The following is a 24,048-nucleotide window of genomic DNA, read 5'->3' as shown; positions in this document are numbered from 1 at the left end:
GTTCACAAAGAGAGAGAGAGAGAGAGAGATGTGTAGCAAAGACAATTGTCTGTTTGGAGGGAGGGAAAGAGAGACTCGTAAAATTCAAACCTGGCTTGGGTCCATGTACAAGTTCGGAAATCATTCTGGAGGTTTAGGGATCACCAAAGCCACAAAATAAGAGAATATAGTATAGATTATATATGCACCTATTTAATGAGACTAGCATCGTGGATGACAGGGATACCATATGGTTAGCTTTTCAAAACTCAATATTTCAATATCTTTTGGTGCAAAACTTCTCATATCCAAATTGTATATTTAAATGCTAATGATAATATGCTATTAAAGATATCACACCACAATCTCACCCTCATGCAAGGCATATGATACACTTTCAAGGTCAAATAGGCAATGCTAGCATTGAAGTTTTGGCATACTATGTTGAATGATTTCAATTTGATTACGTTGCCTTATGTAAAGTTCTTTCACAAATATACATCATGAATCCTTTGATATGTGTGATCTTTTAGCATTGAAACAAAATACTTGCAAAGAATCGATTGGCCTAAAAGTATAACTTAATGCCTCTTTGAGATTGGTAAAAACACTGTTTGTTGCACGTGAAACTGTACGACACATCAGCCAGCTAGTATGTTTAAAGGAAACAAGGAGTCACGTTAACCAAGATGCATCTTTGATCAACTTATGCTGGGATGTATCGTCTTTACAAACTAAACTTTCATGCCTGCAGTACTTCCAAAGACGCCGTATTCATCGTACAATAAGAGACCCCATATTCATTATACAATGAGAGGATCCCTGCAGTACTTCCAGAGACCCCATAAACATCGAACACTTAAGAGGATGCCCCCATGATTTCATACCTTTGTACACCTGCCTTTTTATTGGGAAAAAGACTATAACACACCAAGGCATTTACCTTGTAACTTTACTACCTAGTGTTACATTATACAGCAGTTACAACTGCAAGACACTTTCTTTGCGTCTGCATGCCTCGTCTTCTGAGGTTTCGGTCTAGATTGACTCAGAATTCCCTCATTATGCCGTATCACTGCATTTTCAGTTGTGGCCATAAGACTTTGTTGCATCATAAGAGATGGAGTCCGCTGCTGCACCAACTTTTGCTTCTGTACAAGGCTGAGAGTCTCATGCTGCACAGGTGGAGTAGACTTGCCTTTTCTGTTTCCAGCTTTAGACACAATTCCTCGGGTTGTAGTTTTGCCAGAGAAACCAAAAGGCAATGCAAAGTCCCTCTTTGACCCAGAAGTTTTTGGTCCCTTCTGCTCTTCTCGTTGAATAGCTATTGAAGCCGCTTTGTATATAAGTTCATGCATTATGGAACTGCAAAATAGAATGGTATCTGTGGCCTCTTCTAGTGTCACATTGCGCTTCAAGGATAATGCATTGGGTTGGTAATCCTTCTGTGTGCCTGGATTGCTCAAGGACAGTAGTGAATCAGCTCTGATAGTATACAAAACTATTACCCTGTGATATAGTTAGTAGACTAAAGAGGCTTGGAACAATTCAAGCTCATCAGGCAGCACACATTACTAGAGTCTTAGCTATTACAAAGTCAAGGATAAAGAATATCAATATTTATTAACTGCACAGTGGAGCTATAAGATCAATGTTAACAGGAAAACAGATAAAAGCACAATACAATACTTAAAGTAAGTACTAAAACATGTGGCAAAAGTCTAGCTCATATACAGTACAAAAAGAGACCACAGGGTACATGATGTCAAATACACATTGATCAAGCAATACTTTTGGAATAGCAGTTGTAATGCACCATGGCTAACCTAATTAGGTTGCCATGAGCAACCAAGCAAATAGACAAAGTCACAATTGTAACCCACTTGGAGATCCTAAAGTTAGAACTTGTCAGATAAATTTTTTGTTTCAATTTGAAACCTTAGATCACGGAGAGCTTTTTAATGGTTTGAGGTTCCAAGTCCAATGGGTTGTCCAGCAGTCTCAATAAGTGGTAAATGTGCCAATCTAGCTAAGACTACAAGTCTAGAGTAGTGGTTTGGGCACAAATTTAGGACAATCGGTTTTCTTTATACAGTCCCTAACCAGCCAAAAGAGAGTCCTTGAATCTGCATTCAGTGAGTTGAATCCCATCGTCCAAGTGAGTAAGATAAGTATGTAGATTCCCTAAACTTTTTTTGTATTAAAAGCTTATCATATAGATTCATTTGAAAGACCTAATTGCTTACTAGGCATCTGCATACTTAGGGCATCATAGTGTAAATCTACCCCCCAAGGGTGTTAATGGTGAATGGAAATTTACCCACAAATCTCCATTCAGTGAGGTTGTAGGGAAAGCATGCTACACAATGGGTGTTCACCCATCCAAGGGGCCAAATGACACAAACACTACATGAATGCAAGGTAAAATGCAACACATGAATGCTAGTGCAGCAGGATTTTGTGCTTGAGCAATCCTGTTGCAAGGAGTTTATTCACTCACTTGAAGGCCCTTTTATAAGAAAAATGCATAGGTGATGTAAGTACAAAACAAAAAAGGATGTCGATGCCAAAGACAATAGAAGACATACAAATCCCTAGATATACACAAGGGAAAGTTGCTATTGAGCTAAAAAATGCATAAGAGCCTCTTTATTACAGCCCCAAAACTCAATTATTACCAAAGTTTCATTGAGTGATGCATGTTCCTAGAGAGTATGTGTCCTATGAGCCAAACCCTAATTTGGAAGGATCCGCATTTCTATCAATAGACAGGCTTCCCATCACTCAGTTCTACTTTTATTTTGCAGATTGTTGCCGCCTATCTCTATTGTCCACACCTAGTCTACAGAGGATATCTCAGTTTGAGCTACTTCGACTGTTTTCAGCCGGCGCCTGCTATCAAACACTCCCTACCTGTTGGCCCCTGCTGATCAGCCATCTTCTTCTCCAGATCAGGCTTCATTTGCTGCTGTACGTCCAATCTCAGTCGACATTTACCATCTGCAACCTGTCGCAATCTTGCCGTGTCATCATCAGCTCCTGCATTTACTGTCGAGCCTGCCATGTCGGCTCTTGCAGCCTGAGTTTTGCAATTTACTGCTGTCGCTTGGCTGCCACGCCATCATCCCTAGTTGCATTTACAGATTTTCTATTGTTCTGCTCTATCTGGCACTGCTCCAGTCTCAGAGCTACATTTGCTGCTGCCAAACATCTTTGTAGGTTGTCTCCTGCATTCCAAGATCTATCAAAATACGACACTCTCCAACTCATATTCTTTACCCTAGTCCTGGAGACACGGAAGTTGGAGGGTCAGCATTCACTTTGCATAGTGTGTTTGCTACATTGAGCATTGTATTTGTTCATTTTTCGTTATTCATTCATTCATCTTCAATGTTCAATGTCTCTAAGTTTTCCTAACCCTACTAAGTTCTTTTATCAGTCTATGCTTTGTCATACGATTGTGTTTGTTGTTTGTAGATGAATATTTATTTGCACAGTGTCAGAGCTAGGTACTCACTAAAGAAACCCAAGCTTTTGATTGGAGAACTCATCATCCAAAACACATTCTCAAAGGGAAGACGACTTCAAACATATCATCACCACTTCAATCTCCAAAGCAGCCTAGGCTGAGAACTAAGCAAGGGAAGGCCTCATAGCTTGCTCTGCAAGGTTCCAATACTGAAAAGACATTAGACTACCATGGAGTCTACCGACCGTACGAGATTTCACGGGTAAAGTTTGATTTCTCATGCACAGGGCCCAACACAACTGGAAGGTAATGTTGACTATTTCCCTTTAGGTTCAATGCACAAACCTATTGATTTTGCAAGAAGGCCAAAACCTCCAGTTGGGACTGGCCCATAGTAATGAGAAGTCTCAAAAAAGCAAGGTAGAAAATAAGTTTCCCACCGCATTAATTTTTAGGATACATCTAAAAAACATTTCTTATTATGTATAGTAAAAAAATATGATTCATAGAGCTTGTATAAATGGAATATTCAAAGAAATAGACATATGTATTAATTATGTACAAGACTAATGATCAAATTCTACAATATAAACCTCTAAATAATGTCAACTCTTCAAAAATATAGGTGACACTATCATTTCTCGACCATGTTATTAATTATAACGTGGTTAGAAAGAAAGTAACCATATTATTATTAAAGATCAAGTCAAAGCAAAGACGGACACGTATGTAATAAAAGTGAGAAACATGAATATATCTACTAAAAGTGTCAAAGAAGACCATGGGCCTTGCCAAAATGTTCATTACCTAAATGGAAAGCACCAAAAGTCACCCTTAAATCCTAGAGAATATATCATGACTCACCCCTCACCCTCCACATCCTCCTCAATCTCATTATCCTCACTCACACTACTAGAAGTGGAGGTATCACGATCCAAAGGTGCCTTACAATTGACCTGATTTCTGATACTTGTCATTTCTCGACCATGTTATTCATTATAACATGGTTAGAAAGAAAGTAACCATATTATTATTAAAGATCAAGTCAAAGCAAAGACATGTCACATAGGTAATAAAAGTGAGAAACATGAATATATCTACTAAAAGTGTCAAAGAAGACCATGGACCTTGCCAAAATGTTCATTACATAAATGGAAAGCACTAAAAGTCACCCTTGAATCCTAGAGAATATATCACGACTCACCCTCCACATCCTCCTCAATCTCATTATCCTCACTCACACTACTAGAAGTGGAGGTATCACGACTCCAAAGGTGCCTTACAATTGACATGATTTCTGAGGCAAATTTTTGAAAATGTTTCTTACAAGTTTTGTGTTTTTAGAAACGAGTTTCCATGCAATTATGGATTGATCATCCTATTGGAAACCACCATGGAGTGCAAGCCTACTTTCTCTTCTCCTCCATCTACTCCTATGTCAAGTATATCCACTTCTACTTCTGTATCGGCTGCAGTTGTTTCTACTTCTTTGCAAGAGTTTGGTGAAAATAAAGAAGAGGAAGGAATTCTTCATCTATTCGTAACACTTTTCAAGTCATAAAGAGGACCATTATCTTTATGTAAACACAAGAAGAGGTGCATATAAGAAAAAGTCAGTTAAGGGTCAATGAGCCCTTCGTAAGTTTTCCTTCTTCCTCTTTTTCTTCAAATTTTATTTCTGAAGGTCATTCTAAAGTCATACATCATCTTCATTTCCATCTTCTTCCACATTTCAATTTCAACCATTAAAATCAGAAAATCAATTCAATGCATTCACATATCTATTTATCACCACCTCAATTTCAAAACTCACCCTTCTCACCCATTTCTTCTACCGAAATACCATTTACTTTTGCTTTTCACACACCCTATGTGATATCTCACATCACACCAGGGGGTTCTTCAAACATAGGCATAGCCTTTAGGACCTCTATCTTTTCTATCCTTCCAAGCATTTCCTTGTTAAACTGCAACAAATGCAGAAGCGTATAGACAAGACTGACTGACAATGAACACGAGAGAGAGAGAGAGAGAAAAGAAACAGAAGAACACAGAGATCTGCAGTCAATGAATGCTTTAATGAAGAGGCTATCATGATTCCAAAGGTGCCTTACAACTGACATAGATTCTAAGGCAAAAAATTAGAAACGTTTCTTACAAGTTTCGTGTTTTTAGAGCGAGTTTCCATGCAATTATGGATTGGCCATCCTATTGGAGATACCAGCACGGAGTACAAGCCTACTTTCTCTTTTCCTCCATCTACTCCTATGTCAGGTATATCCACTTCTACTTCTGTATCAGCTCCGGTTGTTTGTACTTCTTTGCAAGAGTTTGGTGAAAATCAAGAAGAGGAAGGAATTCTTAAATCTATTCATAACACTTTTAAGCATTAAAGAGGACCATTATCTTTATGTAAACACAAGAAGAGGTGCATACAAGAAAAATTCAGTGAAGGGTCAGTGAACCCTTCGTAAGTTTTCCTTCTTCCTCTTTTCCTTCAAATTTTGTTCTTGAGGTCATTCTAAAATCTGTACATCATCTTCATTTCCATCTTCTTCCACATTTCAATTTCAACCATTAAAATCAGAAAATCAATTCAATGCATTCACATCTAATTTATCATCACCTCAATTTCAAAACTTACCCTTCCCACCCATTTCTTCTGCTGCAATACCATTCACTTTTCCTTTTCACACACCCAATGTACCATCTCACATCACACCGAGGGCTTCTTCAAACATAGGCATAGCCTTTAGGACCTCTATCTTTTCTATTCTTCCAAGCTTTTCCTCTTTAGAGTGTAGCAAATGCAGAAAGTAAACCACATCAATGGTCTCATCCAAGATCTTCTCTCAAATGAAATGGTATTGAATCTCAATGTGCTTTGACCTAGCATGAAACACTGGGTTCCATGGCAAAGCAATGCAACTCTCATTGTTGCAATGAAGGATCATAGGACCTGTCTAAGGGCAACCAAGCTCTCCTAGCAACCGTTGAAGCCACACTGACTCACATGTGGTAGAAGACGCCACTCTATACTCCGCCTCTATGGAAGAAAGGGCAACAATGAGCTGCTTCTTGCTACTCCACGAGATAATATTTGCATCCAAAGTAAAGCAATATCCCGTCGTTGACCTCCGCTGGTCAACATCACCGACCCAATGTCAATCCATCCACCTTGTAAGAACCAAAGATGAAGCTCCAATACCTACTAGATAATGAATACCAAGATCTCGGGTCCCCCTTAAAAACCGCAAAATCCTCATAACAATTTGCCAATGTACCATCTTTGGTTCACTCATGAACCTAGCCAACAAACCTACAGGAAAGTACAAATCAACCCAAGTATTAAGAAGCCAAATCAAGGACCCAATCAACTGCCTGTGGCGGGTACCATCTACCGTTGGAGAACCTACATGGACCATAGCCTTCCAATTTGGATCCATAGGAGTAGAAATGGCCTTACATCCCTCCATCTCAAACATGGTGAAAAGCTCTTGCACATACCACTACTAGAAAATGAAAATCCCCCACAAAGTCTAGTAAATCTCATCGCCTAAAAAGGAATGGAGAAGGCCCATATCTGTCATCTTGAACACCTCATGAAGTGCCTTCTTTGTCTCCTTGACCTTTTGGGCATGGTCACTTGTGAAAATAAGATCATTTGCATAAAGCACAAACAATGTGTACCCTCTAGTTGAGGTGTAGATACACAACTTAGGATCAAAAGAGGAACATCATTACTCCAACTTCCCTTTGAGGAATGATTCGATCTTCTTATTCTAGGCACGTGGAGCCTGTTTGAGGCCATAAAGGGCATTCTTCATCCTATAAACCTGTCCATGTAATGAGGATAAGCTAGGAGGTTGCTCAACATAGATCTCCTTCTTCAAATCATCATTTAGAAAGGCAGACTTTACATCAAGCTAATAAACCGGTCATGTCCTATGGCTAGCTTAGACAAGAGCAGCCCTAATAGTAGCCATCTGAGCTATAGGTGCAAAGGGGTCATGAAAATCCATCCCTCGCCGTAGTGTGAAGCCCTTTGCAACGAGCTGCACCTTGTGCTTATCTAGATTACCATCATTGTGGTATTTAGTCTTGAAGACCCATTTTACACCAATCATCTTCCTATAAATAGGCCTAGGCACAAGATCCCAAGTGCCATTCTACTCAATAGCATCCAACTTCTGCTCCATAGCCTTCTTCCAATGTTGTGGCTACAAAGCCTCCTTCACGAAGATGGGCTCTGTATCCTGCATGGCACGGGTCATCAAACAATTGTTAATATAAACAAACTCGACGGTATGTGTCCTGGTTCCTCCGAGACCACTCTGGACAATCCTGTGGCTACTAGCTCACACCTGTCACGTCGCAAACTGCCCCTCGCTCCGTCTGATTGTGCCTGCCCCAGATCGATCGCACCATCGTCAGCGCCCGCTTCATCAGCTCGCCCCCCCCCCCCCCCCACACTGCGTCCCCCTCGCCCTGACGGCTCGCGACAGCCTGTCCCGGCTGCTCGTCTTTCCCCCCGCCCCAACGGATTCGGCTGCCCTGTCTACTACCGCCTAATCCATCCCCCCTTCCCCCCCCCCCCTGCCCGCCCTATTGTGCCCGCCATATCCACCCCCTGTCTTGCTGTTCCTCCCCCCCCCCCCCCCCCCCCGCCCCCCCCGCCCGCCCTACTGTCCCCGCCATATCCATCCCCTATCTTGCTGTTCCCCCCCCCCCCCGGAACACTACCTCGTTCCGTGATATCGGCTATGTCCGTGGTGTCCAATACCCCTTGCCAAAAACAGCAGCTTCCCCCCCCCCCTCGCCACTATTCCCCCCCACCCTCCAGTTGTTCCCTCTATCAGCAGCAACTTTCCCTCCTCAAGTAGCACAGCGACGTGATTGGTAGTTTTCTCAGAAGGGTCATGCAATGGAAACCTCTAGTCAGATGCCAGCGCACTCAGCGAGTGCCCCCCAGTCAAACACCTTGTGCGTCATCCTCTCTAAGGAGCAGCTCTTAGTGCTCCAAGCTAAGGAGCTGGAGCTAAAGGAAACAGCGATTTATGGTCAGGTGATAGGACATTCCCCAGCCAAGGCCCAACTTAGAGACTGGCTTTACTCCACGTTATGCATTGGCACAACGCACATTGTGGAGGCGGTCCTAATGGGCCAAGGGATCTTCATGGTCCGGCTCAATTCGGCAGACATAGCTCGCGAGTTGCTTGCCAGTTCACCATATGCGTCCACGAAGGGAGTCATATACATGGTCCTTTGGTACAGCGGCTTTACTGTGGGGGCATTTGCACTCCACAACAGGTTTCTTCGGCACCCGGTCACCCTTCTTTTCCCCGACCTGGCAATAGAGTATCACAAGTTGGTGGAAGACTTACGACGACCCTTCAGCACTATCCTTCCCGCGTCTTTCATGGATACAGTGACAGCAACAAGAGTCCCAAAGGTACGGGTGGTAGTGAAAGAGATCAAGAATATCCCATAGTTCCTAGAGATTGAGGCGGGCGGGCACTCCTTTAGGCAGCAAGTCATTGTGACGGGGCAGCCAGGGCAATGTTTGTGCTGCCATGACTTTGGGCACCAAGCAGCAAAGTGTACATGCTTCGATGCGAAGGCGGCCCCGCCTACAAGCCCATAGGTGGATGGGGACGATTTTACACAAGTACAAAGACGACAGAGAGGGAGACAGCAAGGGGGGCCGCAGAGAACTCCTCAGACACAGCCACGGCAGGGTAATGGAGAGCGAGCGTCCCCCCCTGGCAGAGCACCACGCGCTCCCCCCCTCCTCGCCCCGCCCAACAAATCCATAGATCTCCACATCCACCCCTCACAGAGGCATTTCAGGCCGCCTCACCTAAGGGCCCACAGCCCCCCCCCCCCACCATCATCCCCGCCACCCTGCCCTCCCTCCCCCGATATCCACACAGTTCAGGCAACCCCTCCTTCACCTATCCTTGTCCCCCCACAGGAGAGGAGCCCCAGACACCGACAACTTCCACCCATCAGCTCTCCAATCCCTCCTCCCCTCACACAGCCACCAGTTCATCTGCCCATGCCGCATCATGCCACACTTACTCGAGATAGGCACAGCTACTACCACAGGAGTTCTTTTGCAGTGGGCCGTGGTATTATTTGAGAGTTACAAAGCGCGGAGTCTTCCCATTACCCCTAGAGGTGGGACTCTTCATGGTACGCAAAGCTAGGAGCGGCAAGGTCAATCTACTAGCACCACCGGATGGACCAAATTACGCCTTCTTCTGTCAGACCTCTCACACAGGAGAATGGACGACGACTCAGATAGAGGAGGAGGTAGAGAGTCAAGTGGCAAACCACATCTCCCAATGGATGGGAGAAGGGGGCTTAACACTCTTCTCCCAGCAGTGGCTAGGTTGCATGATGGACATCAACTGGTGGGTAGGGGCCGAGGTTCCTCATTTGAGTATTATCTTTCGAGTCCCCCCGCAGTGGAGAGTGCTAGCAGATGTGATTGAGTGGCCCCTTGCACAGGCGGCCCGTTTCTACCAATGTACGAAGTCTCGCCTCTCAACTTGGTTGATTAATGCCTTGGTGGTACCACCAGGCGCATCCATCACCCCCATGATACATGCGAGGGCTACCATGGGGAAATGGAGTTCACCATTCAAGCCGGTAACGAAGCGCACCCGTATGCCTCATAGCTCCTCTTCGTGTGCAGCGTCCACGCCGAACAGATGCCTATTCGGTCAGTCACAGATCTCCCCATGAGTTTACACCTTGCATCTTGGAATGTGAATAGCCTCCACTACAGTGGGGCACATGGCTCTAGGAAGTTGATTGTTCGGCAGGAGCTACAACCTGCCCTTGCCGGTCGGATCGACATCTTACTTCTACAAGAGCACAAGCTCACCTCCACCCAAGCTGAGAGGGTAGGGAAGATTCTCCCAAGCATCTCGCACACCTACTAGGAGCACGCCATCGGTGCCCATGGTAGGAGCGGAGGCGTATGCACCTCTATTGGCCGGAGTCTCACCGCCTATGTATGAGACCACGGGATGATAGTGGCAATGAGGGTTCTATGGATCAGATTGGATATTGGGGACTCATGCCTTGGAGTCCTCAATGTCTATGCCTCTACTAAGGTTAGGGCACGCAATAGGTTCTGGGTGGAGATTGCGGATGGACTCCCAGAGGTGGACTCTTGGATCGTTGGAGAAGACTTCAACAACCTAGAGGCTTTAGAGGACCAGCATGACAGAGGTAGAAACTACCAAGGTATGACTGGGGAGGAGCAGGAGGTCTTCCTACTGGCACTAGGAGCACGTGATGCTTGGAGAGATTCTGCCTTCCATAGGAGGGAGAGGTTGCTGGATTTCTCTTGGGGATACAGGCGGCTAGGTGGGGTCTCGCTGGAGCGGTTGGACAGGTTTTATATGGGAGAGGGGATGCTCTCGCAAAGGCCAAATTGGGCAGTTGGCAAGCACCATGTTGTCTGCCCGGTTCTCCTAACACTTGATCCTCCAGTATCTACCCTTGATGCACGATCCTGTCGGATCCCAGACTTGATTTATAGGAGGGAGGAGATGATGAGACAAATTGAGCATATTTGGACCAAGGAGTGGGGTAGGAGGAACCCGATCGCAGAGAAGGTTGCAGAAGTCCTAGCCAAGTCGAGCAACATTCGCCAAGAGGCAACCATACATGCCAGCCAACAGAGCTGGGAGGAGGAGAGAGCACTTCGGCGGGACCTTGCAGCCACGCAGAGATTATTACAGGAGGCACCAGGGGTTTCCTCCCTCCAGGCGCAGGAGGTGCGCACGCGAGCTGCCGTTGCTGGCCTTGAGAACAGCCGTTCAGAGTTTTCCTTCCGCGCCTCAGCAGCTTTTTGGGCACGGAAAGGGGACACGATATACAAGGAGTTTTTCCAAGTGCAGCAGTCTCGCACCTCAGGAGTGCAGATACGCAGCCTTCAAGATCAGTATGGGAGGACTCGTTCTAGCCCAAACGAGGTGATGGAGATTGCCACCGACTACTATAGGCACCTATTCCAGCAGGAGCCAGCCTCAGCTAGGGGACAGCAATGTAGACAGCAGGTTTGGGATCACATCCCGTTCCTCCTCATAGAGGAGATGGGACGCTCCCTCCTAGCCCCCTTCACAGAGAAGGAACTCCAGGTCTTCCATACACAGGATGGGCAAAAATGCCCGAGAAAGGATGACCTCTCTAAGACCTTCTTCACTACCTTCTGGAAGGTGGTGAAGGAACCCTACTGATGGCATTCCAGGAGATTTTCAACTCAGGACAGATGCCAAGGAGTCTCTCAGTAGGCCTTATCAGTCTTCTTCCCAAAGGGGGAGACAAGTTGGAGCTTTCCCAGTGGAAACAAATCACCTTATTGTCAATGGCCTATAAGGCACTGGCAAAGATGATTGGTAGGCGACTATGCCCTATGCTTCCACACATTATACATGGCATACAGACAAGCTTTGTACAAGATAGGAGTATCCTCAACAATGTATTCACCTTCTTTGAGGCGACAAAGCGGGCCTAGCACAGTGGGCAAAGACTAGCCGTACTACTCCTGGATTTCAAAAAAGCTTATGGCAGGGTGGACTGGGATTTCCTATAGGGCACCATGGTGAGGTTGGGTTTTCCCCAGGCTTGGATTTGCGAGGTCTCCGCACTCTACAGATCAGCCACCAGCAGGGTTCTCATAGGAGGTAGGCAGGGGGAGGAGTTTCGGCTGGAGAGATCGGTCCGACAAGGTTGCCCCCTGGCCCCATACCTGTTCCTACTATTTGCAGAGGCGATGTTCCACTTTCTCAAGTCTCGGGTGAGCAGATTACGCAGTCTCCGCCTTCCCGTGAGGGAGGAGACTAAGTTGCTAGACTCAAAGTATGCAGATGATATAGCACTCTACATTGAGGACGATGTGTTGATGTTGGAGAGAGTGAGACTGGCTCTTGAGGTGTTCTGTTCTACAACGGGAGCAAAAATCAACTAGCGGAAGTCAGTTCGTTTTCTCAGAGACTCGGACTCTAGCACGGAGTGCGGTGTCCACCTGGGATTCAAATGGGTGAGCAGAGGGCAAACTGTCTGTTATCTTGGGTTCCAGGTGGGACTCAACATCACTCCTTCCCAACAGTTTCTTCCAGTCCTCCACTCTATTCGGAGGAAGCTCACCTACTGGAGCACAGCTCGCCTCTCACTAGCAGGCCGAGCCCTGGTGGTTAATCAGGTCCTCCTAGCGACAGCCTGGTACATCACCTCATGTTGGTGTTTCTCGCCATCCTATGCAAGGCAGCTTGGCTGCTTGGTGTGGAACTTCTTGTGGTCCAAGTCAGACGGCTCCAGGGATTCCAAGGCCAAGGTGGCATGGGCGACCATCATACGGCATCGTTCAGAGGGAGGGCTCGGGATCATAGATCCAAAGTATCAGAGTATGGCCCTCTTGGGCAAGCTAGTCGTCCGTGGTCTCACACCAAGAGGGCAAACTTGGAAGATCCTATTGCACGAGGGTCTTCAGGAGTGCAGACCGAGGCTCAGTGGTGAGTAGAGACCGTCCCTGAGATGGATCTTCACATCAGCCTAGATCACCCCCCCAGATCACCTTTCCTACACAGCTTGCTCCGAGTGTGGCAGAGCCTCCGCAAGGCCCTGATACAGAGCCCCCTGGGCTGCCAAGAGAAAATAGACCGCCAGCCGGTGATCTGGAACACCCAGGTCAAAGATCAGGATGGGGCTCAGATTGGCAAGCGCCCCCACATCCAGTGGGCTGGGTGGGAGGCCGGCCCGGCTCGTACCATAAGGACATGGCGGGAGGTGTACAGGTTGGTGGACGAGAAGGTATTGCGGCGAGCATCAGGCTGCCAGAGAGAAGTGGAACTGAGGAGAAGGGAGATAGATGCAACAATTCCTTAGGACTGGCTTCCTCCCCCAATACGAGAGCCGATAGAGCCTGGGAAGGTATGGACCGCTAGGTTTTCTCTAGCAGGCATCCCCCTCCAGGTAGCAGGGAGAGTGGGTGGCGCTCCACTTGGGACCTTCACCATACAGGAGGGGGGGCGTCTGGCACTTGATAGGGGATAGCGGGATGAGGGGATCACGATCCTCGCATGGAGAAGGATCCGAGTGATTGGCCTGTAGGGGAAGACATGGCGACTGAACCCCTTTGTCTTCTGGGAGGAGTTCAGGGAGTGGCGCCTTTGGATCTGGAAGGGCAGGCCACTTGATGAGTTGGAGTGGGATCCAAGGGGGTGGTTATGGCCGGCCACTGCTGTCGCCAAGAAGCCACCGAGACTCCTAGAGTACACTACTAGGATTGGCAGACACGCACTGATGCAGAAGGATATGGTTTGGGCGCTGTCGCGTAGCAAGCACTTGGCGGAGCATGGCATCACGGAGCCTTTCCGACGGACCTTTTGGCACCGCCTATGGGATAGCTAGAGATTGAGGAGGCTATCATACTTCTTATGGCTGGTGGCACACGGAGGCTTGACGATGGAAAGTTGGCTTGCCCAGATGCAGAAGGAGGGAGTTTGTAAGCGTTGCACACAGCAAACTTTGGAAACCCCAAAACACTGCCTTTGGTCCTGCGAGGTGGCGCAGCTAGTGTGGAGAGGAGCATGCCGCATCCTGCGTTGCATGGCTCCCAACCTTGGATGCATCTCTTGGGGAGCTTTCTATTGCCAGGCAGGCAATCAGGGCCGTCACCTTCTGTATGAGGCCGGGATGCACACGATATTCATTATCGAGGCAGGGTCGTGTGCAGTGGTCGGCTTGGAGGCTCTACCCATCTGCCAGGTACTGGAGCCCACAGCAAATCGCTCTGAAGTATGGGAGATCATAGGGAGTCTTACTGGATGGCATATCTAGAAGGTGCGGTGTCAGGAGTTTTTTAGCGGAGAGAGACTTTCAGTACATGCAACCTTAGCAGAGCTCTAGACCTCCATCATCCACTCCCTCCGCAAACGATGGAATTAGGTGCAGGGCGAGTCCAGGGCTCATTAGGAGCTCCGCTGTCATTTCATGTGCACTTGGGGCGGCCAGGATCTATTTTTCGAGATGCAGGCAAGCAGCCCCAAATGGCGTTACATCCCCTCTCCATGGCTTCTTGCCCCCATCCCCCCTAGACTGCCTTGAGAGGCTTTTACATTTGATATTATTGCGACTCTGCATCAACTCCAGTTAGTCTGTTGAGCATGAGCGCTTCCTTGTATTCAAAGATTTTATTCCTGAAGTAATATAATTAGCCACTCTTTATTTGCAAAAAAAAAAATCATATGGCTGCTAGTCTTCAAGAACTCCCTCAATCACCGAATCACAAAGTCCATCTCAATCCCAACAAGTAGGAGACCGATACTCCCTCTACCACTCTCCATCTGCTAAAGTCTCTGAAATATCCACTGGGACCAACTCAACAAGTGAATCTGGTGGTAAAGCAATCTTCTCCTCCATTGAGAGTGGAACCCCAAAGGCAAAGGCTCCGAAGGCACTAGAGCAAGTGCCCAACTATCACCTAGATCTCCAAGAATGGGATGCTCAATACCCCCCTCTATAGCTGAAAACTCCACGAACCAAACATCTTGACTCAGGTACACCTCCACAGAAGCAAGATCATAAAGCTTGTATCCTTGCCACTTGGGACTACAAGCTATATCCCACGAATACTTGTCTCTTGGAAGCTAGCTCAAACTAGTCTCTCTTGTTCTTCTAGATGTGAATGTAGGCATCACACCTAAACACCCTAAAATAAGAGACATTAAACTTCTATCCAAAATAAGCCTCAAAAGGGGTCATACCGACCATAGTCAAAGTAGGGGATCAATTAAGGATGTGGACAGTAGTAGCCACTGCTTTGGCCCAAAGACACCGAGGTGTTTGCCGATGCTCCATCATAGTTCACTCCATCTCAATCACAGTACAATTCTTCCACTCCAATATGCCATTCTCCCAAGGGGTATTCGTGTTGTGTCAAACTACTAGTGAATGCCACGATATGCACAAAAACGAGTTAGCTTATGAGAAACGAACTCCCCTCCCTTGTTGGAATGTAGGGTCTTGAGTTTCCTGCTAGACCTATTCTCTTCGAAGATCAACCAATCCTTTCAATATGAGAATGCTTCGGACTTTAAGGCCAAGAAATATGCCCATGTCATCAACAATTAGCATAAAATACAAACTCCCCTTGAGGGACTTCATCCTCATGGGTCCACAAGTCTGTCAAAACAAGTGTAAAGCTAGGAATAGCATCACTATGCTCCTTGCCACAAATACAAAATACATATGGTGGGTGGCTCACCCCAATCTTGAGCAACACACCACCCCAGGGATCCCTATGGAACTAATAAGGGAGGACCAAAATCTGCAACCTCCAACCCAATCAGATACAATATATTAGGGCCTTCATCTTGAGATGCTTTTGTTGCAAGGCTCAAGATGCAAGGTAAATCTACAAAACTGTCACCTTGTGATATAGTTAGTAGACTAAATATGCTTGGAACAAATCTAGGCTCATCAAGCATCACACATTACTAAAGTCTTACCTATTACAAAGTCAAAGGATAAAGAATATCAATATTTATCAAATGCATAGTGGAGCTATAAGATCAATGTTAAGAGGAAAATAGATAAAAGCACAATATAATATTGAAAGTAAGCACTAAAACATGTGGCAAAAGTCTAGCTCATCTATAATATGGAAAGAAATCACAGGGTACAAGATATGAAATACACATTGATCAAGCAATTCTTTTGCAATAACACTTGTAATGCGCCATGGCTAAGCTAATTAGCTCACCATGAGCAACCAAGAAAATAGTCAAGTCACAATTGTAACCCGCTTGGAGTTCCTAAAGATAGAACTTGTCAAATAAATTTGTAGTTTCAATTTGAAACCTTAGTTTAAAGAGAGCTTTTTAATGGTTTGACGTGGAATAAGTGGCTAATGAGCCAATCTAGCTGAGCCTACGAGTCTAGAATAGTGGTTTGGGCACAAATTTAGGGAAATCGATTTTCTTTATACAATCACTAACCAGCCAAAAGAGAGTCCTTGAATCTGCATTTAGTGAGCTGAATACCATCATCCAAGTCTGTAAGATAAGTACGTAGATTCCCTAAACTTTCTTTGTATTAAAAGCTTATCATAGAGATTCATTTGAGAGAGCTAATTGCTTGCCAGGCATCTGCAAACTAAGGGCATCATAGTGCAAATCTGCCCCCCAAGGGTGTTATTGGTGAAGGGCAATTTACCCAAAAATCTCCATTCAGTGAGGTTGTAGGGAAAGCATGCTACACAATGGATATTCACCCATCCAAGGGGCCAAATGACACAAACACTGCGAAAATGCAATATGGGAATGCTAGTGCAACAAGGTTTTCACTTGAGTAATGCCATTGCAAGGAGTTTATTCAGTCGTTCAAGGGCCCTTTTATAAGAACAATACATAGGTAATGTAAGTACAAACAAAAAATTGATGTTGATGACAAAGACAATAGAAGAAACCAATTACTAGATGTACATGAGGAAAAGCACCTCCTCGAATCATAGAGTTGATGTTAAAGGCGGAAGAGAAGTTAGGGTCACCTCTCCCCATCATGTCACCATTGAAGGAGGAGCTGGGCCATGAGTGTCACCTAGGTGCTAAGAACCTAATGAAGAAGCTAAGAAGCACTAATCTGGATAGGTGTGAGGAGAGACGACCTTTGAGATAGCATCAATGGGTGCCCGAATCTTGGCCTCAAGAGGGCAAGCCTCCATGCTTGTCAAAGAAGCGGGGTTAAATCAAGAGAGGATATTGAACCAATTAAGTGAGGACCGAAATTTCAAGCCTCCAGCCCAGTTGGATACAGTAGATTCCTACAATGTTACTCCTTAACTGAAAGACAAGCTCAGTACTAGAAGAATACCTGATGACCCCCATATTAGTGCCTTCATCCTGCAATGCTTTTGGTGCAAGGCTCAGGATGCAAGGTAAATCTAGAGAAGTGCATAGTAAAAGAAGTACATGAGAACCTACATGATATATAGCTAAAGATTTTGCTTAGCTCATCCTAAGGGTCCATCTAGGAGAGTAACCTTGAGGGACCAAGGACACAGTGTGTTCAGCTTTTCAATCAGTCAAGCTTTCAAGAGTCCTAAAAGGTGTTGATTGAGGGGGTTGACCATAAGTAGACTTAAAACCCCCTCTTGGTTGCCAAGGGGGATCGGCTTGGCTAACCCGTTTGTATCTCTGAGGTCCGATTGGTAGATCCTTGCATTATTAGTCTTAATTGAAAGGCAAGCCCAGCCTCTAAGTACCAAAAGGATGCCTGACAACCTCCAAATCAGTGCTTCAGATTGATATATGAAGCAAGGTAAACCTAAAAAAGTGCGATGACAGCAATAAATGAGACCTACATGATGTCGAGCTAAAGATTCTCTTGACCTATTCTAAGGGCCCAATTAGAAGAGTAGCTTAAAAAGAGTGGCCCGACCAGCCTAAGGATCGTACTAGACAAGTAGACAAACTAGACTTATGACCCTAATGGATAGCTAGCTTAAGGATAGGATCACCATTGGACTCCGTCTCTTATGGCATATGCAAACTTAGAATCCCCTCTCGATTGCCAAGGGGAATCAGCATGGCTGCCCCTTACAAGGCCTGGCATATAGTACCACAAGGATACCTGATGACCCATAAATCAGTTCTCATGAAGAAAAATAAACCTAGATAGAGTGCAACAACGGAAGTAAATGAGTCATGACACCTACGAGAAAATTTTGCTGCAAGGCTAAGGAAGTAAGGTAAACCTACATAAAGTGCAACAGCAAGAGTCATGGCACTGATATCAAGCTAAAGAATCTGCTTAGCCTATCCTAAGGGCCCGTGTAGAAGACTAGCCGTAAAAGCATGGTCTGATTGGCGTAAGGATCTTATTGGGCAACTAGAATAACTAGCCTAAGGACCTAATAGGGTCCTAGACTAAGGATAGGGCCACCACCGAACTCCACCTCTTGAAGCAAGGAAAGTATCATTGTTAGTCTCCTGAGGGACCGAGGACGCATCGCCTTCAACAATCTAATCAATTAAGTTTTTGGGAGTCTCAAAACGTGTTGCGAGTATGCAACCTCAAAACCCCCTCTTTATTGCCGAGGGGGATCTTCTTGTCTACCACTTGGTACACTCCAAGTCCAATAAGTACTTCAATTTTGAATATCTATTGATTGCCTAGCCTTTGTACAACATGCATCATCAACATTGCCCGGCTTCTAGCAATGTGTACGAAATCTATTCTTTTTAGGGATGTGATGCTAAGTGGGTTTCTTTAGTTTAGCAATGGAGTCCACTTAGGGTTTGAACCTAGAGTATCACTATGTGCAAGAGGGATTCTTTGCATGGTGGATGCATGCGTAGCATGAAGATTAGGATCTACAATGGAAGTAGTTGTTCATAGAAAAATATATGTTTGGGCTCCCTAGGGTGGTATTTTGAGCCACTAAAATTAGGGTTTACACTAATCAACAAATCTTGTGCAATAGGTCATGTGTCATCACTGGCCAGCTGACGCCATCATTCAATTCCAAATAGCTGTGTTTTCTATTGCCCAACTAGCATTTTAGTGGCATCATCATCATCAGCATCTAACTAGCTATGAAGGACCACAATTTGTTCCCTCTACTACAATCAACATCACCTTTAGCCTAGTGGACCACCGATACTACTATTCAAAATCTATCATGAGCATTGACACACTCTCAAAGTTGTACTTGGCATCTCCAACACCACTCTCAACTCACCTCATCTTGAATCCTTGAGACACGGAGGTTTGAGGCCTATGTTGTATCATATTCAGCATATTCAATCATTCATTCATTTGAGCATTCTACATAATGAGCTGCATTGTTGTTCTTTTCACATTTCTCTATCAGTGCCTGAGCATTTCTTTATATGGCATTAGAGCTAGGTGTCGTTAGCCTACCTTCTTTTTGTCAATCTCATCTCCTGGTTGTGAGCCCTAGTCAAAGCCTTAACATTCGGCAAATTGCATACCTATACTTCATTGATATATGAGATCTTCTTCAGCTTGGAGTTTCATTCAGTATGGATTCATCACTTACAAGCTATTCTTGTAATCTTTCTTCATCAGTTGTCCCAATTCCAACTTTGAGGGCAAAGCTCTTTTAGGTCGGGATGGCTTGTAATAAAGTATAAATGCTTAGCATATTTCTCTGTCTCCATCGTGGACTACAAGCTGCACACTATCCATGTCTGTCACCGTCACTATCTCTATCACCATCACAGGTGCTGCCATCATTTTTCAGCCTGATCCGGAGCCCTCACTGATGCCTTGAGCTGGGTGCAAGGAGCGATCAGTCCTCATTGTATTAAGCTTTCCTTCATTGTTTAGTGCAGATCGTTCTTCTCTTCTTGCTCTCTCTTCTCCTCTCCTTTCCTCTTTGTGTTCATGATTCTCTTCCATTGCGCACTCTCACATGTTATCATCGCCTACAAGAAGACACCAAGTTTCCAGCCAAAGAAGAGACCACATTATTGCTGAAAACTCAAATTTCAGCCTGCTGTTTGCTGCAGAAAATGCAGATTTTTTGTGTTTCACAGGAGCCACACAACAAACGCAAGACATCCACAACTCTTTTCCTGTAGGTGTTGTTGATTTTCCCTCTGTTCCGGCTCTCTTACAGCAAAAAGCAGCAACCTTCATGTGTTTGCAAGTTATACGAAGATGTCTAATCCCTAGTTCCAAGGCTTTGATGACTCACACGAGGAGGTTTCCTATCACTTCTCTGAACAATAGTGTGATTATCATCAAGAACGGAGGTCATGGAGCCCTTTTGGATGGTCTCATCCTTCAGAGCAGCCTTCTCCTCCCCCTCTCTCCATGTTTCACACAAAGCCTGTTCTACTGACTTTAAAATGCCTAACATGGCACCACCTGTCCACATGCTTGTTCTCCCTTCTTTACCCAAAGAGGACCGGCTAGATGGTTCCAACTATTCACTTTGATCTTGTTAGGTTTAATGCATCCTTGACACCTTCAATCTTTGGGAGCTTGTTACCCTATCTATACCCCATCAATGGATCATGCAGCCCTATGGGATCGGCTCAACTCTCAAGCCCAATCCTTTCTTTTCAGGAGTTTACAAGATTCTTTCCTAATACATGTTCACAGGTTGAAGAGAGCATGCGAAAGTGTGGAAGAAGCTTGGGTCTTTGTACCATCAAAATACTTTTTCCCACAAGATTTCTCTTGAGAAGAAACTTTGGATGCTCGGTATTGATAACTCTCCTTCCATGAAGGATCACATCAACAAAATGGAGGACATGAGGGATGAGCTTGCATCCTTCAAGAGGACAATATCTTTGGAGGATATGGCAATGATTCTCCTAAATCGGCTAACATCTCCAAAGTTCGATGTATTCTATACCAACCTTCTTACATTGAGGACCTGAGAGACTCTTCTTTGGGAGGAGCTTGCCCCACCAATCTTAGAGCTTGATGAGCAGCTTAGAGAGGTAGGAACGAGTGGATCCAACTCCACGAAGGCTTTCACAACAAGCCCGGGAGGAGGGAAGAAGAAGGCGAAACTAGAGGCAAAGAAAAAGGATGACACAAAAGAGGACACTAAGGATGATAAGAAGCTGCCCAAATTCCCACATTGTGGTAAGGATACTCAACCAAATAAGAATTGTTAGCAAAAGTACCTCCATTTGAAGCCCAAGGAGGGTCTAAGGATTCAAAGGCTATCCTAGCTACCACTGAGTCCATCTTTGTACATGTATTTGAGAAGGAGGATACCACTCTTCCCTCTTCCATTGCAAAGAAGCATTGGCTCGTGGACAATAGGGCTTCTTCCCACAAGACCCAATGACAAGATTGGCTTCAGGATATGAGTTCTAGAGGGGGGATCTGTCACCATTGGTGACAATTCTTCTATACCGTGCATATAGAGAGACCATTCCCATATTGCCAGATTGGTAACATTCTTTTGCCAAAGTTCTTTAAGTACCAGATTTGGATTTTAATCTACTGTACGTTCATGGTGGTACACAGATAGGTACCTGAGTTATTTTTACTCGGGGTGCAATGACTATGGAGGATGCTTCTACAAGAGTGGTTCTTTGGCCAAATACATAGAAGGGCAAGGAGCTTTATTTGCTCACAACCCTTGCCACAAGGACTTCCCACGAGCTAGGACTACTTTGGCATGCCCGATATGGGCACCTCAACTTTGATACTATCAAGCGGCTTCTCAGAAGAAGATGGTAGAGGGACTTCCTAATTTCCTTCCCATTTACACTCTATGCCCTAGTTGTCTAAGGGATAAGCAGCATAGGGAGCCCCAACCACAAGTTGCCTCTCATAGGACTTCTACACCACTGGAGTTGGTCCATACCGACCTATGCAATCCTGTGGACACGGCCTCCATTGGGAAGGCCAAGCATTTGGTATTGATCGTTGATGACTTCAGCTGTTATATGTAGCCTTATTTTCTAGAGTACTGAAGTAAGCTGGACTATAACTTCTATGATTGGAAGGGGTTTGTGGAAACCCAAACATTTTTCAAGTTTGGAGGCATTCGAGCAAACCATGGCAGTGAGTTTTATTTCTAACCTCTTTTCTAAGTTTTGTAGGGATAATGGCATTCGGGTGGAGTAATCCCATCCGAATACACCATTCAAAACTGGTGTAGTGGAGCATGCCAATCGAACCATGCTAGACATGGCCCATTCTATGTGGAGCATAGGAGTCTTTCTCACTCCTTTTGCGATGAGGCGCTCACTACTACAATTCATATTCGCAACCAATCTTCTACCTTCACGTTATAGGATATGACTCCCTATGAGGCTTTTTACAGAAAGAAGCCTTCCATTTTCCATTTTCACATCTTTGGGTATGATGCTTTTGTCCATATGGACAAGAAGAAGAGAGTGAGCAAACTCGACTCCAAGTTGAAGAAGCTTATCTTTGTGGGCTATAGCACAACCATGGAGGGCTATTGGCTCTATGACCCAAAGAAAAGAAAGATCAAGGTGAGCAAGGATGTGATCTTTGATAAGGCTTCTAGCTCTAACAAACCTTTTGATGGTTCTTTTTCTACAGGTGATTCTCTATCATCCACTGACCCCCTCGGCCCCCTCCCCTTCCTTCTAGGTTAGTCCACACTCCATCTATGACTCCTCCCCCTCCTCCTCCTCTCCCCTTGCTTCCCTTCCTCCTTTGACAGCCCCTTCTTCTTCTACTACTTCATCTTTGACTATTCCTAATTCTTCCCCATCTCCTCAAGTTTCTTCTGGGGTTGTTGAGCCATCAAAAGGGGAGCCTTTCTCTTCAATTGAGGGGGATGTACCTTTACCAAGTGAGGGGGAGTCCCTATCCCAAACAAGCACATTGCAGGTACTGGAGGCTACTCAATCTCCTTCGCATAGCAAGATAAGCGTATGACCATTCCATGGTGGTTTCGGTAACTTATGCAGGACTTTAGTGTTTCCCACTTTTCTGCTACCCCTATAGGCCCACATAGATCAGCCAAATTAGAGGCCCAACAGGATAGTTTACTTTGCATAAACTATGCCCTTATGTCACAAGTTCTTCAAGATCATGAGCCTACTATAGTTTATGAGGCTCTTTCACAAGATATTTAGTGTTGAGCTATAAGAAGCACCCTACTATAGCACTTTCTTCTATAGAGGCTAAGTACCGTGCCCTTGTTCGATAGCTATGGAGTCAGTTTTGACTCCATCGAATACTGGCGAAGATTGGCTTTCTGCAAACACGTCCCACTCAACTACACATGGATAACCAAATTACCTTAGCTCTAGTAAAGAACCCCATGTTTCATACTCACACAAAGCATATTGAGGTTTAGTATCATTATGTACAAAAGCGGATCGTGGATTCCTAGTTAGTGGTGGTCTATTGTCCTATGGCAAACAATGTGGCAAATCTCTTCACCATGAAGCCTTTACCCATTGGGTCTTCATACTCTCCTAAGATTTGAGAGGGGGTGTTAGCCTACCTTATTTTGTCAGTTTGACTTCTCCTGGCTGTGAATCGGAGTCTAGTAAGTGTTGAGCTAAAACACGCTTTACAACTAATTAGCATTTTTAAACAGCCCCAAAACATGCTTAATTAATGAAAAACACAAATTTGGTGTGCACTTCGAGAGAGTTTCAATGGTCCCCCAAAACCCTAATTTTTGGGACACCCTTCAACATCTATAAATAGAAGGCTACCCACCATTTAGCCTCATCCTTCTGTGCAGGTTTCTCACTCTACTGTGCAGATTTCAGTCATCAGCCACCTACCATCTGCTGTCCAACCATCACCGACTGCAACCTATCACTATCCAACCCTAGGCAGCCTGTTTTCAGCCATCACCTTGCTGTCATTGTAGCACCTAATAACCTTGTGTTTCCAACATCATCTAGTGCCAACAATAGGCTATTGCCATCTCTCCCACCAAGCAACTACTGCAGTACTTGCGTTTTTGCCGTCCAGTAGGCCATCTACATCAGCAAACACCTCTCTCGTTGTCACCTGATAGTTCTCTACCTCAGGTGATCAATTTTCAGCCTTCTCTGAGTACACTACTGTGTTTATCAGATTTCAACCTCTGA

The 24,048-nt window shown here is 45.2% G+C and overlaps 1 protein-coding gene across 4 annotated transcripts in view; it reads right to left on the bottom strand.

The window, feature by feature from the left end:
* Nucleotides 1–552: 552 nt before the first annotated feature.
* Nucleotides 553–24,048, bottom strand: part of LOC148035059 (uncharacterized) — a 41,275-nt gene continuing 17,779 nt past the window's right edge. For all 4 annotated transcript variants that reach the window (XM_087679964.1, XM_087679967.1, XM_087679963.1 and 1 more), the window contains one exon: nucleotides 553–1,432. In XM_087679964.1, the coding sequence (XP_087536090.1) occupies nucleotides 945–1,432 (488 nt within the window). In that variant the 3' untranslated portion in view covers nucleotides 553–944. The remainder of the gene's footprint in view (nucleotides 1,433–24,048) is intronic.

This window comes from Lygodium microphyllum, chromosome 6, assembly GCF_053477565.2.
Source record: "Lygodium microphyllum isolate KBCC chromosome 6, Lygodium_microphyllum_v1.1.10, whole genome shotgun sequence".
Classification (NCBI taxonomy): Eukaryota; Viridiplantae; Streptophyta; class Polypodiopsida; order Schizaeales; family Lygodiaceae; genus Lygodium; species Lygodium microphyllum.
Note: the sequence above shows the minus strand (reverse complement) of the source record. Positions and strands in the feature narration are given on the sequence as shown.